The sequence below is a fragment of the Triturus cristatus genome, chromosome 1_2 (assembly GCF_964204655.1).
Source record: "Triturus cristatus chromosome 1_2, aTriCri1.1, whole genome shotgun sequence".
NCBI classification, from domain to species: Eukaryota; Metazoa; Chordata; class Amphibia; order Caudata; family Salamandridae; genus Triturus; species Triturus cristatus.
Genome location: NC_140580.1, coordinates 1,110,513,272 through 1,110,531,907, shown reverse-complemented (window position 1 = coordinate 1,110,531,907; position 18,636 = coordinate 1,110,513,272). Strand labels below are relative to the sequence as shown.

The window sequence follows — 18,636 nt, the reverse complement described above, 5'->3', positions numbered from 1 at the left end:
AAGCTAGACTCTGCGGCACTGAATAGTGCATTTTCCATGTCATTGCTCTTTGGCCAGCTTACACTGTTGAGGACATAAACAGCAGCAGAGTTGCCCCGCCGGCTTAGAGCCAGAAGCTGAAAAATAAAAAAAAATATTTTAATATTGTTTAATTTGTCAGCTGCAGGCTGAGCTAGCGTGCGTGGGGAAGGGACGGGCCAGGACACGGGGGGGGGGGGGGGGGGGGGGGGAATGGTTGGCGCATTTTTAAGGGCGCATGTCTGTTTGGCCGGCCAAACTGAAAAAGCGCACTCAGGTTTCTCCAACCAGGTAATTCTAGGTCTCACTGTTAAATGCATCGTTGGCCTCCTCGTGCTTGTTTTCCATAACTCATGCATCACATTTTTACAGCTATAGCCTTTCAGATGCAAATTTGCAATCTGGTAACATGCAATATCATGAAGTGACTTTCAAGGGCAGCGTAGATTTGCCACCTAGGACCCCACTTTGAGCCCGCGCTCAGGAAATCCAGACACCGGCATCCTCACCTGCTCTAGGAAATCTATGAAGATCTTATTGCTTTGGTGAGATCTTTGACCTGCTTTGGTGTTGTTTTGCCCACCAATATGATAGCACCTAGATCTGATACAGTTCATGATGTAGGCACTGTACCAGCCCCAATGACATATTAAACATGTACCAACATGAAACATGTACAGTCCACATGATCCCATCTACTCAAATTATATTGCATTTTAATGAACTGAAAACCTCTTACCTCGTATAATAAACAGCCCAAAGACCAAATATCGGATTTAAAATTGTAGCCATTTTCGTGTATTCTTTCTGGGGACATATAATATGGTGTTCCCACTGAAAGAAGAAATACAACGACGTTAACAACATTTATTCGATGGCAACGTCATAGATATGCTCTGCACAAGCCTAACCATGATTTAAAATATGTTTACAGAGATGAAGACATTTAACAGTCTTTAAAATTCATAGATGAGCAATGTTCAACTTCTCCTTTTATCCAAGCTGTGTTATTAATATAATGAGTATTTATCTGGTGCATTTCCATCACCTTTAACAACAGCCAATCATTGTAAGAGGGGAGTCCATCTTCAGGTGGTGCCATCTTTTCCCCTCTACACTCCACTTCCTGTGTAGAGGGAGGCTGCCATGTTTATGCTGCGGCCATTCCTAAGGACAAGGCAGAGCTTCCCAGGATGACATACCAGTTTCTGCTCGCATTATACTCGCGTGATTCACCCCCATACACAATCACACACCATAGAACACATCACACTAGACTCACTACATACAAAATCACCACAAGGCTTAAAAATATAAGGATATATTTATAATACATCCACATGAACCAAAGAGAATAGACCCACCAGTTGCCTTCATGCGCACTGCACAACAACTAAGTAATGTAATGGGTGTGTGTTGAGACCCCGCCTCCCCCGAGGGCAATCCCATCCCCTCTCACCAGCACACACATCAGAACAGGTTAGCTCAAAGGTTCCACACGTACACAGCCCTTCATCCATGCTATACATCTAGCTAACGTGGACTCTACAGAATACCCATAAAGGTCTCAGCAATGGACAGTCACTCAAAGGAGTGAAGAATATTCAATGAACACGTACTTGGTCACTCACTCGAAGGCATCAAATGCTACAAAGATTCTCAACCATATCGTGCACATCCTAGTCAGCCCACTATTCAGTACAAATCTTCACTAAACAATACATACAACTGATGGGCTCTTCCTTGTTGAAACACAGCATCGACTTGGGTCAACGTAAATCCCAGGTCTGTAAAGGGCACCCGGACTCCGAAAGAGCACCAGGACCCTAAACACTGTACAGCAGGTATACACATTCAAGTAAAATAACATAAATTGTGCTATTTCCAGGCTAAATGGTGGAATGCATCTGTGAAACCAACAGGTTAACAATGTAGACTTCCTAAGACAAGGTGATGCTTCTACCAAAGACTGGAGAAAAAAGAAAGGACTTTTAGCGTCAATAGGAACGCGGTGTGTTGCACTCGTACCCAAAAGACCAATGGAGTCCAACTGATGTCAAGCAGGGTCAAACTCCTCCCGGATCTTTACTTTAACCAAGGATAATGACCATGATTCCCACTGCACGTAAATATATCTTTGGCAGATATCATGTAAATGTACTATGGATCGGCTCCCCTGGTGCTAGGCTGGACACGGCTGCTCACGGCGGCTACATCAAGAGCGACATTTACTTCAGAGTCCCGTCTACCTTGCGCAGCATACGGGTACAATATACATGTACACTGCAGATGAATGAAGCCCACCTTAAAGGCTCAGTTCCATGGCATTTTAGCACCTCTTGAGCCGTACATGCTGCGTGGTTCTTACATGTACTCAAATTAAAAAACTACATTAATAAAAAGCACAGCGAGAAGTGGCTACAAATATAGTAAAAGTGCAACATTCCCGAATAAAAATAGGTAAAAGACGAATTTCACTAGAAGGAATATGGTGTGAAGCATTATGAAATTAGACAATAAATGGGGAGGGGGAAGTGAACATTTAACATAAATGTGAAGCATGATACAGTTGTCATTTCCATGTGTACACAAGCTTTTCCTTGTCAAACAGCACCAATAGACTTCCCAATAGGGAGGGGTGTGTAAGATCATCCTCCCGTAGTTGGCCTGCAGCATCAGCACGGAATAGGAAAGTACAGCTGCCGCTTCGAAGCCAGCCTCCAACAAAAATACAGAGCACTGGTGGCCATTAGATTACATATAGTAATATAATGTGTCTCCTTAACAAACAGATATGAATGTTGGTTTGATACCCTCCAGATATAAAGGTAGCTTGGATGAGGAATCTGAGGGTTACCATCTCTCTTTCACACAAGCAACTTACTTCTCACCCATCCATTAGAAGCTTGGCAGTGCTTTTTAAAGGCCGCAGAGCTAAATAGAGGTTACTCTTGCATCAATAGCCTTTGCCAATTTGTTTTTTAATAAACTTTGCTTCAATAAATTGAAGATGATACGAATTGATCGGCTAAAGAAACTTTTTCAAGATGGCGCAGTCCTCTCCCACACAAAAAGAGCGGCTTCCTACCTAAAAAGCCTTTTCTCTAAAATATTTAACAATTTGAGATTATTTTAGAGTAAAAGGAGGATCAAACATAAGATTAGATCTCTTAAATAAGGAAAATAATGACATTAGGATACATACGGTCTACACCCTTTTTAACCACCTTAGGCCAGATGACATACAAAGACAGGAAGCAAGGGGAGAGATTAGGCTAATATCAAAGTGGCTAATAACATGATTTAACGGTCCCTTCAAAGGAGTCCTCCGCTTTTAATTTCTTCCAAACATTCAAGTGCAGTATTACAAAACACTCTTTAGATTTCATTAAACCTCTGTTAGGCTATTTAAGTGGGGGTGGCAAGCAGATGATAAATGCCCAGGCTGTGAGAAAGAGGTGGCAGATAGATGCGCCCTTTTCCTGTACCACAATCCCATCACATGTTCATCTCCGCTGCCCTCCTTATCCAGCCTCCCACCCCCTTCTCTTTTTTTCTTGACTCCTCTCTCTCTCTTTATGTGTTATGTCCTTTGAATTTGCAATGTTGCTGCATCTCGGTCTTGTACTTGGAAGTATTCAAGATAAAGTAAAAAATAATTCATAAAGTTAATACATACATGATTAAAAAAGTAAAAACCAGTTGCGTGAGTGCGCTTGTGAGTCATAAAAGCGTGGATGCCAACATACCTTTATAATGTATAAATGCATCAAACTAATGCCACTGATGTCAAGCGAAGTGTCCCACACGTGTTTGCAAAAGGTCATTCAAATCAGTTTGAAAGATGTATGCAACAGCTCCAACGTTGGTAGTGAAGGAACAGCACCAGCGTGGAGCCAAGTAATTAAGATGAGAGAGAGAGACGCGTAAACAGCAAATTCCATAATGGTGGAAAATTAACCTTGCATCTTCTAAATAGAGAGCAGAAACTGAGAAATGTAAAGGAAAATATAGTTACCTAAAACATAAAGCCAACAAAGGTACAACTTCTAATCTTGCATTGTAAGATACAAGACATGTACACCGCCTGAGCGCCATTTCATGAACTTGTGTCCTTGACAGAGGGGACCACCCATATCCGAATAAACTCGACTCAAAAGGAGCTCTATGGCCTCTAGACCTGGACCACCTCAACACAAGACAGAACAGGAAGCCACCATGAAACTGGCCTCTGGTCTTGAGATCCTCTCCTAGAGGCTGGGGTCATACTCGTCAATAGGTGTATAACAGTGATGCATCTACTCAAATGCCACACACCACACACATACAATATCCATCAGTATGTTAGAAACAGCACTGCAAATATATCCAACACGGCACAGAGATGCCATACCTGATGCATGCATTTTTTAAAGCTAGAATGGCTATATTTTAGTTTCTGACTTTTTTACTCAAATCTTCCTCTTATCTGTTTCCAAAAGTGGCCATGCTTGACATAGATGACGGTGCTCACAACAGCGCAGTCCACCCAAAAAGGAAAACATGTTTCAAAGAAAAACACGCCCATCAAAAACTAATATGCAGTTGTCCATTACGTCCCACAATAGTACTGAAGATAACCAGCTACCTACCAAATATGTGCATTTGCCAATCACTGGGCATGTGCTCCAACAGAGAAAATAACTTAACAGACAGGTGAAGCCCTCCGGTCCCACCTCCCTAGAAAAATACCCCTCATTAAAGCAGCACAATCAACTAACAGATGGACACCCCAACTCACTATGTTGACTACACATGGTAACCAAACCTAATGTGTCTCAGGCATAGACCACAGAACTGTTTGGAAAGTCATTCCTGGACTACTGAAAGTGGTGCAATGTCGCACTAACGGCAGACCATACCATATATATCCCTTTCAAATAACAGTTCATCAGTATGACGATCAAGGATTGTTAAATTACAACGCACAAAGATCAGACAACACAGGCATAATAAAACCATCACCTCCTTGTGAACTACCAACTTAAAGCTCTTAGAAGACCGCACAGTATAAGAGATCAGTTTATTTACCATTAGCCTTATAGTGATGAATTCTATTCCAGAAACTTTGCATTCCAACACATGTGTGTGCTGGGGGATGAAGGATTTAGAGAAAGGCAATGTTGAACTGGATATACTGACAAACTTAGTACATTATTTTTGGGAGGAAGTGGCAAACCGAATACTTACCGCAGCCTGCAGGCTGTGGTAAGGATGACACACTCCCAAAAGAAAGGGTTGGCTATAGCTTCAAACCTAAATACTGCTGTATCAAACAGTTTTTCTTTAAAAAAACAACACGTATCTCATGCAGGTATTATCAGTACACTCAGATCAGGCAAAGCAGCACGTTGTCGCCCACAGCCCATCTTACCACCAGGTGGAGGGAAACTGACAGCAAGCAATAAAGACAGGAAAGGCCAGGTGTCGTTTTTCCTTTTAATAACCTCATTTGGAATAATTATTTAAAATCTGACACATTGGGATTTCGATGGGAATCCCACTTGTGGTCAATGGAAATCCTTCCTTATCAATTGTCTGGAATATGATTGGCAGGTGATTCCACGTTTGGCGAATCCACTCTCAGGGTCCCTTCTTTTCAGTCCTTGGGAACCTCCAGAAGTTGTCTTCAAAAGGGATGTATTAACCACTAAATGCACATGAATGTACAAAATGCCCAGGTTAGCGTCACCTCAGGGAGCAACGTAAAAGACAAAAACTCACCCATAAAAACTTGTAGAGAATGTGTAATCCAAAGTAGATAATTCACAGACCATGCCAGGTAATTCCTTCTAGAAGGTTAAGGGTGTTTTTTTTTTTATTGCCTCCAGTTCTGAGACCCCCCCCTTGATGCCACAGTAAATGGCCAGAACAATGGATGCTTTGGGGCAAATGTACACAGATCTGCTGGCGAGAGCAGAATGCTTGAAAAGAGGGACCCAAGCACATTATCTATCAGTGACTTGTATTGTTTAGTCGCGTCTTCGGAATATCTTTGCACCTGTGCGGATCTGCCCATGGATCAACACTAGGAGTTCAAAGTGTTCAAGCGAAGATAATTCATCCTTGAAAAAACGCTATTCTCTGCGGCCCAACTTAATTTACAGCTTTTGTAAATTTAAATTATGATAAGACCGACCACAGTACGTACACCACAGGCTTAAAACATTTAACAAAAACACAATTACCCAGATTTCCTAAATGAATCAGAGCAAACTAACCTTATGCGTGTTGCATATTTAGCCCAATTGCCTCTCTAGGCAGAAGTTTTCATTTCGACTCCTCCGCCTACTGCTATACATAAAACTACCCGCTGGCTCTTTAACTATAACGATGCATGCTTTGGCACGCGCTTTGCGCCAACATGGGCGATTAGTTATACGATCATAAAAATACACATGTGGTAGGTGGACTTCTGCAAAGCCTCACATTTACTCTAATTGAATCCATTTACCTTCACACCTCTCCTGCAGATAGTGCAGAGTCAGCCATCAAATTGCAATAAAAATTCCTAGCGTACAAATTTTCCAATAAAGACCATGAGCTATTCTTGACTTCGCTTGACTTGCAGTAATAGGGCTTTACATGCTGGCAAGAGCTTATAATGAACTAAAAAGCCAGCTATAACTAAAGATAACAGAATGCCATGCGAGCATATGTTAAAGCAGGGAGCAGCGTCTGCTAAGACACAGTATCCAATAGGTACTGCTACTTCTGTTGGTGGACGGCAACCGATTGTCGAAACGAATTAATGCCGATGATGGAAAGAGTTAATATCTTCTTTTTGCAATACTTCAATTAACAGATAAATATTCGTCTTGCCTTCTGATCTAGGCTACCCTTCTGCATTAGAAGCATGATCCTAAATTTAATAAGCTAAAATCCTTATTTACATAATTTATTGCTTGGCCCTAGTGCCCTGTATACTTTCTTGGCTTCCATTTTGTCGTATAAACACTAACAACAAAGCTGCAGCACAAGAATGCCATAGAGAAAAGCTCAGCGCTTTTTGACTATAATTAATAAAATACTGTAGGCCTTTTCAGTTTCCAGCATACTATATCAGGCAGATGAAAACGGAAATAAATAACTCTTTTTCTCATAAATCTTGGTGTGTCAGGATGATCTGCCGCAGTGGCGGTGGCCTCAAGCCGAAATTGTTCCTCAAATCGGTTCTTCTGGGTCACTGCGTGACGAGCACAAAACAAAGAGCGGAGCGCGGGGTGGGACGATATGGCCTCACCACCAGTATAAGCAATGGGTCGATTTAGTAGGCGCTCTTCAATTTAAATTGTCGTTTCGAATAATGCTGCAAAATGACCATTAATCAGAGGAAGATGACAAGGTTTATGTAACGGATGAGTGCGCTGTACTCTCTATTAGAATTTTGTGCTTTAGGTTCTTCCATTCCGTTAAGTAGGTTTGTGGAGCAGCCTACGTCTGAATTCATTCTCCGGTCTCTACGATCCACATTTGCCTATCATTAGCGTGCAGTTGTCAGCACATGTATGAACAAGCAGATCTCTGTGCTCTAAAAATGGATGCATTAATTCTCACATAAGTGTCAGGATAAAAGACTGACAAGCTCGATTCTCTTTACGGCCCGTCCAACATCATGTGCGAATCGCTGGTAATGAGCATCTTCTAGAACGCGGCGATGGACTTCAAATTGAATCATTCAGGGATCACCAATGCTTTGCATCAGTCAATATGACACGAGTGGTCTCATCTGAGGCTATTAATCTGGAACTTTGGTTGGCATTTGTCCTGCTGAAAAGAGAAAATATAGTTCAGATTCAATATTAATCACCAGCTGGATCACCACTGCCGCCGAAGTTAAAAAGACTAAAGACGGGAAAGAAGCATTGGCGGCGGGCAAGTCTGAATTCTCCCTCTCCACGTGCCAATGCTCTAACCACTTAACTTGAAAATAGATGTCAAATTGCACCTTCTCTTTGTAAAATGATATTATTTGAAACGACAAGGAAAATTTACTCCATTACCTACACAAGACCCATGTTGTCCAATAGGTGGCCAGACAAACCTTCCACAGAGTTGGAGAATACAAGACAAACAACTACGCGCAAGTGATTGCTTGGAAACTCTGAAAAACAAATGTCATTTAGTCAAAGGGTTTGTTACAGGTTGGACTTTGCTTCTCGACATTCCAGGTCTAAAGTCGTGAGCCAGAATCACATGTTTAAAATGATCATGCTTGGGCTCCTGCTGGCGAAATGCTTCTGTAATTGGCAAAGAGGGAGAGAACGTGCCGCGGTCTGCAAACGCGCCCGATATCAAGTAGAGACTTGAAAATCAGAGAGAAGAGGCAGCGACTAGATTCCTGCTTCTGCCACACCAGGAGCCTCCTTGGGTGCCAAATTTTATGAACGTCGATGAATTCTTGGCATTTTAATAAACAGCTGCAAATGCCAATTTAACAAAGAAAATGTATTTTAACGACTGTGAACTTCCAGTGTAGATGAAGGATCTTTAAATTGAAAGCAAGTATTCAAATTTGTTTGTGGCCAGTTGAATCATTAAAAGTAAGTATGTCATGTAAGCTAGTACATTTTTTATTGTTCACTAAACATACTAATTGAGGGTAAATTGAGGCGGCATTGGCACTTACCTTTCGATTAGCCATAAATTCCTGCATTTAAAATTGTGTGCGGTTTTGAATAAAAGTTGAAAGTAGCCGTCACTGTTTTCTACATATCATGTTTGCTGAATTTACTTATTTTCTATTGCGATGGCAGCATCTTTTGAAGTAGCATTAACTAATAAACTAATAAATTACCCTGCTTAATCACAATGCTCCAGTGTATTGACAGGCACAAGGTATTTTAGATCAAAAGCGATGCATTCCCGTTTCGTCTTGGACATCTCAGGGTCGGACATTTAAAATCTGCTTGTCGTCATACGTATCTTAAACGGGGTTGTACGTATTAATAGGAATTTTATGTTGCAATTTAATATTATGCTACCACTCCAAATAAAGCGCTTTTCCCCCACACTTTGGACCGACTCGCAGGAATGAAAACCTGCTCTGTAGCGGTCCTTGCACTGTGACAGGTGTTATTAGAGACGTTGCCTTCTACTAAACTCATTCGTTTCTCTTTTTTTGATTAATTTGTGGCTTATCAGGGGATGTTTAATTTGAATAGACTGGGTGGGGTTATTTGTGGTTTGGAGTACATGACATGGTTTGCTTTTTGGCAGCGCTCACTGTTTATGCTGTTATAGGAGTTTTAGGGGATAATTATAAAGGAACAGGACTATGTTGGCCGGATGTATCCTTTGGAGCGAACAGTTTCTTCTGGGGTGGAGCTATATCGGGGTGTGCTTTCGGCCATTGCTGGACATTGCAGCAGTTTGTGAGGGGTGGCTTTAGCTTCGGGGTTGGTTTTTGAGAGGGCAGCCGTTTTAGGGAGTAGAAATTTATCACAGTGCTTCGATGAGTACAAACTACAAGACTATAAGGCTGTGATACCTTGGACGCATGTGGATGTGTTGTGTGGTGCGTGCATTTAATGGTTTTAGGTTGCCTGCTATTACAGGTGTTTTTCACCTGTTTTGTGTGATGTGCAGAGAGAATATGGTATGATATTCATGCATCAGATTAAGGTGTTTATTGCTCTTTTCACCATATGATATCAGTGCTGTCTTTGTCCTTCTCTAGCGTGGTTTATGCACTCATTCATTTCAGTGTCAATGTGATTTGTATTTGCTCTACAGAGAAGATATATATATATACACACACATACACACGCAGACATCCAATCATCTCTGTAGAACAAATGCAAATCCCATTGATATTAAAATGAATATTCCAGTAATAACCACATATATATATATATATGTATATGTGTGTGTGTGTGTATATCCACACACATATCCACACACATACATCCACACACACATACACATAGTTACTTTATTGTGCTACACCTAAACAGTAGCCTTTAAACTTAAGCCGTCTTTGAGTGTTTACATACCACCATTTAATAGGTTTGCATGAAGTATATGAGGTTTTCTAAATAACGCTGTCTCTCTCTTTAGGTCATCATGTGAATTTCCTAAAAGTTTCATTGTTAATATGCGAAGTTAGTTTGTTGTTACATTTGCACTGAAACCATCACAACAAGGTGCTCATGAAAGCAATAGAAGCCATGTAGTAATAGTGCCTGTTTAGATTGTTTGCTATCAATTACACCCACGTACAAAATGGATCATATTTGTACCATGTGATATGAATTTATTACATATTTGGTTATAATGAACACCTGCATAAAAACGCTTTCTCTAATTTCCTTATTAGAGGCAACTTGTGATGCGTTTGGTAGCCTAGAATGGCCGCTCAACTCTAATAAGTTTAATTTTACAGTACAGATTCAGCTTTTATTCTTCATGTTTGCAATGAACGTGTAACAACAAGATACTAAGGATTTAAGCCGTTGGAGCGCCCATTTACATCGAAAGAGGACTGCGCCATCCCTGTATAAAATACAGTTTTTCCTGGCGCCTTATCAGTGTAGTAATGTAACAGGTTTTACGTTCTACAGGCCTTCGGGTCACATGGGATCCCCAGTTCCTCGTGGCCCCTACTGGCTCCCTGCCTGCACCCATCAGGAATGCGGAGATAGCCAGCTTCATTTGTTTGCGCCCATCTGGCAGGAGCAACTTTTTTCTCTGCTTCCGCTGGGTAAGAACAAACCTGTGATCCTATTCCCTACCCGCCCGAGTCCGGGCAGGGAGTTGAAGTTCTCCCTGCCTGTGCTCTTGTGGGCAGGAACCATCAGTGTCCTGGGGATGGGACCCATGGGACACTGCTGCTATCATGTCCTGGGCCCATTGCATGGCCCAGAGTGAGGACCCATGCCCCCAGCCCCAATTTAAAAATACATTGGTCCTGGGGCATTGGAATGGGGCCCTCTTTTTATATTTTGGTGCTCTGACTCATTGACAAAGCCAGTAGGTCTGTGTTAATTTAAATGGCAACCTTTATATTGTTGCATCACATTCGGCCCTGTGGCCAGGCCCTGCACCCAACCCCACCCCACTAAGTCCAAGCACGACAGGGGGTTTGGGTGCCCATGGGGTGTGCTTTGGTTGGGATGAACATCTTCCTTAAGGTTTAAAGAAAAAAAAGAAATTCACTGTATGAAAACAATGGTTACAGTGAAGTTACAGTTAGGAACTGTAATATTTCTTAGAAATTCACTGAAAGAAAACAAAGTTTACCGGTACGTAATAGTTAGGTGAAAATGTTAGTTAAAACATAATGGCTGAAACAAAAAAAATATACAGAAATTCACCAGTTCTATTTATCTCAAGTAACTATAACTCTTGCACTAAAGTAACTTTGACTTCTCACACTCATGTCATGTTCTATGACATTATTGATAGCATCACTGCAACATTTGAAATGGCATCATTGATGACAGCAGTGTGCATGTCGGGCGCGCGAGATATAGTTACTTTAGCGCACAACTTATAGTTACTTGAGATTACTATACTTGGTGAATTTTAGTGGTTTTGTTTGATCTATCTATCTATCTATCTATCTATCTATCTATCTATCTATCTATCTATCTATCTAAACAAGCATTTATTGATTTGCCTGTAACTGTCCGCTGTGGATCTGCCTGAAATTTGGCAATAAAACAGCATGCGTAGCTAAGTTACAGCATTGGAAATGTCACACACTTTCATGCTGGAGGAAGAAAGTTAAAGGTGGGGTCAATAAAGATGTGTTTTTCTATTTTACCTCCCATGGGAATATTCACTCGCTGCTACAGCAGAAACTGTTGAATGGATTTACACCATACTTGGCATGAAATTAGAACATTACCTCTAAAACATGGTTTCGTTGGTTTGCGGAAAATCCGTCCAGTACTTTTTAAGAAATAAGTGATTGAAAAAGGTATCTTGTGAGCTTGAAATGTTTAACACTTCTGTGCATCTCTGCTGTTTAAATTGTGATTCGGTGATTTACAGTGCCAGTCAATCACACCTGAATGTTTGGACAATTCTGCCAGGTTTGATGTAAATCTGTTCAGTGGTTTTGTTCCTATTGGAATTGAAATGGGAAATCAAATTTTTTTTTGATCCTCCATTAACAATTTTTTACCATGCATGCAACTGCACCAAATTTGACCTGCTGGATTTTTGCTAAGTACACTAAGGGGGTGATTACGAGTTTGGCAGACTGCCAAACTCGAGGTGGTGTGGTGGCAAAAGCTGCCCCGCTTGTCCGACCGCCCTATTTTGATTTTGGCAGTCGGACCACCACAGGCCCACTGCAACTGCTGGGGAACCATCGTTCTCCAGCAGCGTTGCAGCGGTGTGAGACATTAATATGCTGGTGGTGCCATTGCACATCGCAAAGCATATTACAAATTTCCTCACTGCCAGTCTGTTCATGGCGGTGAGCCTGCCCTGAAAAGGATGGTGGTGAGGGAACTAAGGGGACCCTACAGAGCCTCCTGCTGCCTCAGGCTATTGGGATGCATGCAGGGGAGCACATGTTGTGCTCCCTTTGTGTGCTTGCACCCCCTTTCCTGCATGGCATGGACTGCAAAGTCTTTGGTGCTTCCATTGTGATGCCTTTTTCAAAGGCACCGCCAAGGAGCTGCACGCCAGACAGTGAGAAAACTTGTAATCTGGCGTGTGGCCGACGGTGGACTTTGTCAGTGTGGGAGCGGGGCGATGGCGTGGCAGCCCCACTGCCACACCGCTAAAGTTATACTCAGGTCTTAAGTGATTACCAGCTCGGATACCGAACCGTCCACAGGGTCAAACATTTTCGGGAAAAGTAAAAAAATGTGTAGTGTGTGTATGCACACACCATTTAATTTGAGGGCTACTGGCGGCCTTTAGATAAAACTGCTGGAGGTGTTTTAGCAGGTAAAGCTCCAGTGCTTTTTAAAAGATGTTGAAACTTTGCCTCCATTTGCAAGTCCCAGAGGAACCTCTATCTCCCCAGCCCGTTCGGATCTTTAAATAGAACGCATTAAGAGGAGCGGAACAAGAGCATCTTTGTGTCCAACATCCACACGCCAAACCCCTTCATCCAATCCTAGTGCAGACAGAATATCATCTGAGAATCTCCCTATTTTATTCCCAAGCATGGGAAGCATTTCTCAATTTAAAACTTGATTCGAACTAATTGAATCACTGGTGCAGATTCCTAGATTGAAACCATGAAATATCAAACCAAACCCAGTGCCACTGGGTGGATAACTGAAACTGAAACAAGCACGCGTTCTGTCTTCCTAAAATGTTTTGCTTCTGTCAAGACCAACTATGGAATAACTCGAAAATATGTCATTTTTAGAAACCTGCTCACTGCATATAAAGAGAACCATAATTTCTAAACAAAACAATCTTTACCCAGTAGATGGATTCTAATTTAAAGTTTCATTCTTTGGAACAATCTCTTGTGTAAGCCGTAAAGATTGTTTTCAAACAAATCACATTTGCAAACTTAGGCGCGTGTCCAATTGTTAAGCTACAGAACAGAATCTTTGAAGCAAGCATCTGTGTACTACGAAATCCTGCTTTTCTAAGAGGTAGGCTGTCAATAAGGTATGCAGCTCCATCTCCTATTAATTCTTTCTCTATTGTTGTCATATATTCTTGGTGTATATTTGCACAAATGGATTCATTCCTTGACTCACTTCAACAACATTCTTTGCCTATCGTCTCCTCTGCCTGGTCAATGCGAAGCCTGGAGTCTCATTTCTTCTCAGCACGGTCACACTGGCTGCAAAGCTTGGGATGTCTGCTGACCCTTATCTATCTTCCTTCCCCAACTGCAGATGCTTGTCTCACCCTGTTAAAATAACTTCAGAGCTTTCCCTTGTCCAACACGCTGCCTGTAGAGCATGCATTCTAGGCACCCCATATCCATCTCGAAATGGGTGCGGCGTCTTCATTGTTGGACCCTCTGCCCTGTCAGAAAGATGTAATGGCCTTTTACAGAAGTGCAGAAAATATTTGTATACATTCTGAAAGAAGGTGGGATCGTCACCCGTCCCTCTACTAAGACCCAAGAACCCCTTTTAGCTCTACCCCCTTCGTGGATATTGAGACACAGCAGTCCGAGATGGTCTGCGCTAGTGCCCCAGTATGCAGGACTGCAACAAACTACACTGAACAGATTATTATCCAATCAGTATCTTTGAATTTGAAAAGGGAAAAATATGTTATTATGCAGACACAATTTAATACTGAACACTCATTAACAAAGGTGTACATGATGGCAGGTGTAAATACCCATGGCGAAACCCTCAGAACCCTAGTGAGCCTTGAACCCTAAGATCGTGATAATCTTCACACACCTAGACACAATATAATGAGGGGAAGTATTTAAAATACAGGTCTACTGCCTTTATGAGGATGTCATTACATCAATAAAAACATAATTATGTCATAATAAATCAATGCAACACCATTAGGTTGGTACCGTCTTACAATGACATTCATTAATAATGGTAATGATTCAATGCACGGGGAACATTGCTCCTGGTGGCATGCTACAGCCACCAGCAGTGTTTCCTTCATGCCTCCTGGCTTCTAAGATTTGCTATTCTTGAGGAGCTTAAATTTTAGTGCCTCCCTCCTCACACGGGACGTCTCCTGTCTGGGCGTTGACACTTCTCCTGGGCCCAGGGGATTCCTCAGCATCATCCCAAGGGCAAGAAGACAGAGTACCCTATCCTGCACCCTCCAGGTTCTGTGGTCTACTTTGGCCACTTGCAGAGCATCTAGGGCAGCAGGTGTCTGCAACCCTAAACTTTCTGGAGGCCACACTCCTGTAGGATCAGTCCACAAAAGATCCAGGGGTACCCTCCAATGTCCCGCTATCGCTCTACTGTACCTCAGAAGGGACAGTGCCACTGGCCATGGAGAAACAAGTCCTAATCCTTTGTGCCAACTGAAATCTGAATCCCTTGTATTCATCTTTACAATGGGGATTCCTCTGGTGTCGCTTCCCCCAGGTCCAGTCTGTTCTCAAACGTTTTGTGGAAGGGTTTTTAGGTGAAGGTGGAAATTTCCAGAAAACAGGTGCCACTGCCCAATCCTAAGGTGCCTCCTGCCTCAACTCTCCTGCACAGCATTTTGGGAATTTCTATGATGGTTCCATCAAGTGGTCTGTTGAAAGAACTTCTCCTAAGCCCTGCCTTAATTGCCACAACTACCTGGTCCTTCCCTCCAAATCTTTAAAGGGCTGCCCTCCCTGTTTCTGTGACGGTAAGCTCAAAGTGCAGTGTGAAAAGTAATAAGCACATGCAGATTCTGTTCCTGTGCTCTCCTCTCCCTGGAGCAGGTCTAATTACCTTATTATGTGGGGAGATATTTGATCCTCCAGCTGGCCAGCAGAGTAATTAACTTGATCCAGGGTGATTCAAAGGGCAGAATCTAATTATGAGCTGAGTCCAACAAAAAATTTAAATCTTGAAGTGCAACAAAAAATACAGATATGTAGAAATAATGTCAGAGCTGCAATTGGGATATTGGTGCGTCATGCTCGTTTCTAGTCTTAACTAAGCTGAAACTGTGCTTTGGTGCAGATTTCGCCCAAAGAGCATATTGTAGTAAGGCACTCTACATACTTCAGTGAAGCCCTACAGATGTACATACTCACATTATCAACACCCACCCTGATTAGAAGGCCTTCAGCAACATTTTTTTAAGGGTCACTCTGAGACAGTCTACCTGTACGCAGACACCTGGCTGACTTAGAAGGCATTGAATCCCTACAGATGTACATACTCTCACTATCAATACCCACTCAGATTAGACGGCCCTCAGCACAATTCCATTAAGAGCCCCTCTGTTACAGTCTATCTGTGCACAGATACCTGGCTGAGCTAGAAGGTGGTCTCACATGCCCAGCCCATACAAGAATAATCACACATGTGCACACATGTTCATGTGTAACCAGCCCAGACTCACTCACCCTAACTGTGCCTAGCAGGCCTTCGCTTAAAAGGCAGACACTGGCAATTAGCACTTTCAATCCATTTCAACAGGGCTCACAGTGAGCGAGACTCAGGTAGTGACCCTTTTTGCACACATTCCAAATGAATAATGCAATCTACAATAGATTGCCATAAAACGGACTAAACTAGAGTTTCAACACCAAGTTAATGTACATAAGAAAAAGAGTCAAACATTTGAAACAGCCTCAAAATTTAGGAAATGGAGGAGCTGGGTTTTGTGTTATGAACCTTCCCCTCCAGATGCCGAGTATCAAATGCCAAATAAGGATGGCTATTGTTCTATGTAACATGGAAGTTTGTTTGGTCTCACACTGGCATTAGGCGAGTGTTCTATTAACATGTTGGCATTTGTCAACACTAAATCCACATTGGCATGCACACACACAATACCATACTAAAACACACACACACTAAAATTATAGCTACCAATTCAGGACTTCCACAAAAATATATTTTAGCGCGAATGAGGAGCTAAGGAACACTTAACTTTATATATGTAGTTTACACTTTCCTAGTAGCAAAGTGAATCCTAGGAGAAAGCATGAGAGAAGAGAGGAATGTATTTGTCTTTTCACTTTCCATTTGCAGTAAAATGGTGATATGAAAATGTGTGAGATGCTGCTGTGAGTGGTGGCAGACTAGCACGGCCTATGCATGTATGGGTGCTTCAGTTTCCAGTATGTTACCCCACTTCTGCCTACCTGCGCAGAAAAATCTCAATGAGAAAACTCAAGAAAAGGATAGAAGGAAATGAATAGACTCGCATTATTTCAATTCAATTTATTACATTTATAGAGCGCACAGCTACCTCCAAATAGATGTACTGGCGCTAGCGTAAATCTCATGAGTAAGAGAAAAAGAACTAAAAGACCACACATTCATTAGACAGGTGTCGAAAAGAAGGGTTTGATATGAAGTTTAAAAAACGATTCCGAGGGACTGCAGCGCAAACGGAGCTGCAATGCATTCTACAGTTTGGAAACCAGATAAGTGAAGGATTGCCCGCCTCTTCTAACTTTGTGTGCGGGGAACTTGGAGCAATTTGAGGTTGCTAGATCTCAGAGCTCTGGAATGGAGGTACGGCTTGAGTCTTCTCCTGAGGTAAAGAGGGCCTTAGTAAGTGAAGTCCCTGAAAACAAATGTGAGTGCCTTTAACTGGATCCTCTTAATGACAGGGAGCTAGTGAAGATGCCGAATGTGATGAGACACTGGCGAACAAGGGGGGATCTTAAGATAAGACGTGCGGCGGAGTTCTGGATAATTTGGAGCAGTTGGATTAAAAAAAACACAGTAGACCCAAATATAAACTGTTAGCGTAATCCAGTGTTGCCATAACCAGGGCAGGGTTTTTCAAAAGTCTACAGGAATGAGGTGGAGCATCCTTCTAAGAGATCTAAGGGTAGCAAAGCAAGTAGTGGATGAGGACTTAATATGGGTCTCAAAAGTGAGATTTACAACAACTTTTACCCCAAGGTTTCTGGCCACAAGTCTTGGGGGGGGCAGCACCCAGTTCAGGTGGCCCCCATAGACTAGCCTCTTGGAAGGACTTGGTGGACATCACCAGGCCACATCAAAGGCCACTCGTCTTCCTGTCTGTTAATAAGTGATAACTAGCAGGGTCGCCTAGGTGGTATGCTAATAACTTTCAAACTAGGCACTTATTGTATTTTAGAATGTAAAAAGATTGTTTTCAGGGTGAAATGTAAAGCTTGTTTAGACATGGATGGCCTACCTGTTTGTTTGGCGAACACAGATTTTTTTCAAACAGGACCAGTATAATAAATTACAAAACCCAGAATAACTCAAGTCTCAGAATGCAATCCAGAGCTTGTGAAAGCTGTGTCCATGAAGAAACAGATTTAGCCCAGGCCTGTTATGTACTGAAGCAAAGCCACTGTGCACATTTCCTTCTGACCTGCAGTGCAGAAAGGATGAAACAGAGCTGCACTTGTTACTCTGAGGGATGTCCTGTGATTCTGGCGCCTCTGATCTGACATGGCGCTCTGGGCTACAGAAAATAACCTTTTGTGATCTCCTTTCAAAGAGGAGAAGCAGGATTCAGGCAGCATTTCGAGCTTTTCATCAATTTTTTTTAGACATCGCACGCACATTTGAAATCTGCCTCTGTTCAGTTTGGCTCCCAACAAAACTTGTAAATAAGCGATCAAAATAAAGAAAACTTCTTAAGTGCCGCAATAGCTCTGGACTGGGTAAACATAAAGATCAATGCACAACAATCATGACAAAAGTGCTCTACTCGGTCAAGGAAGCCTTGGATTAAAGTGCCTTGTCTTTATGTGAACACTTTGAGACTGCTGGGAGGTATAACATTTGTGCAGAGATACATTTAGCCGTGTGCTGTAAACACACATATGGATAACCTGCCTTAGAAAGATGAACAGTTGCAAAACCTTTCCTCCCCATTGACCTCCGCAAAGCTCCCACATCCAGTTTAGCTGCAAAGTTGTATTAAATGCAAGGAGCGTAGTGTTTAGCATTCCCATCAATGATATTAGGTCTCACCTACAGACATCATTACCTGTCCCTTCACAAAAGACCGATTTTGGACAAT

At 42.2% G+C, this 18,636-nt stretch overlaps 1 protein-coding gene across 6 annotated transcripts in view; it reads right to left on the bottom strand.

The window, feature by feature from the left end:
- NEK6 (NIMA related kinase 6) overlaps nucleotides 1-18,636 on the bottom strand; it is a 516,220-nt gene that overhangs the window by 50,357 nt on the left and 447,227 nt on the right. For all 6 annotated transcript variants that reach the window (XM_085613747.1, XM_085613749.1, XM_085613748.1 and 3 more), the window contains one exon: nucleotides 758-852. In XM_085613747.1, coding sequence (XP_085469873.1) covers nucleotides 758-852 — 95 coding nt within the window. The remainder of the gene's footprint in view (nucleotides 1-757; nucleotides 853-18,636) is intronic.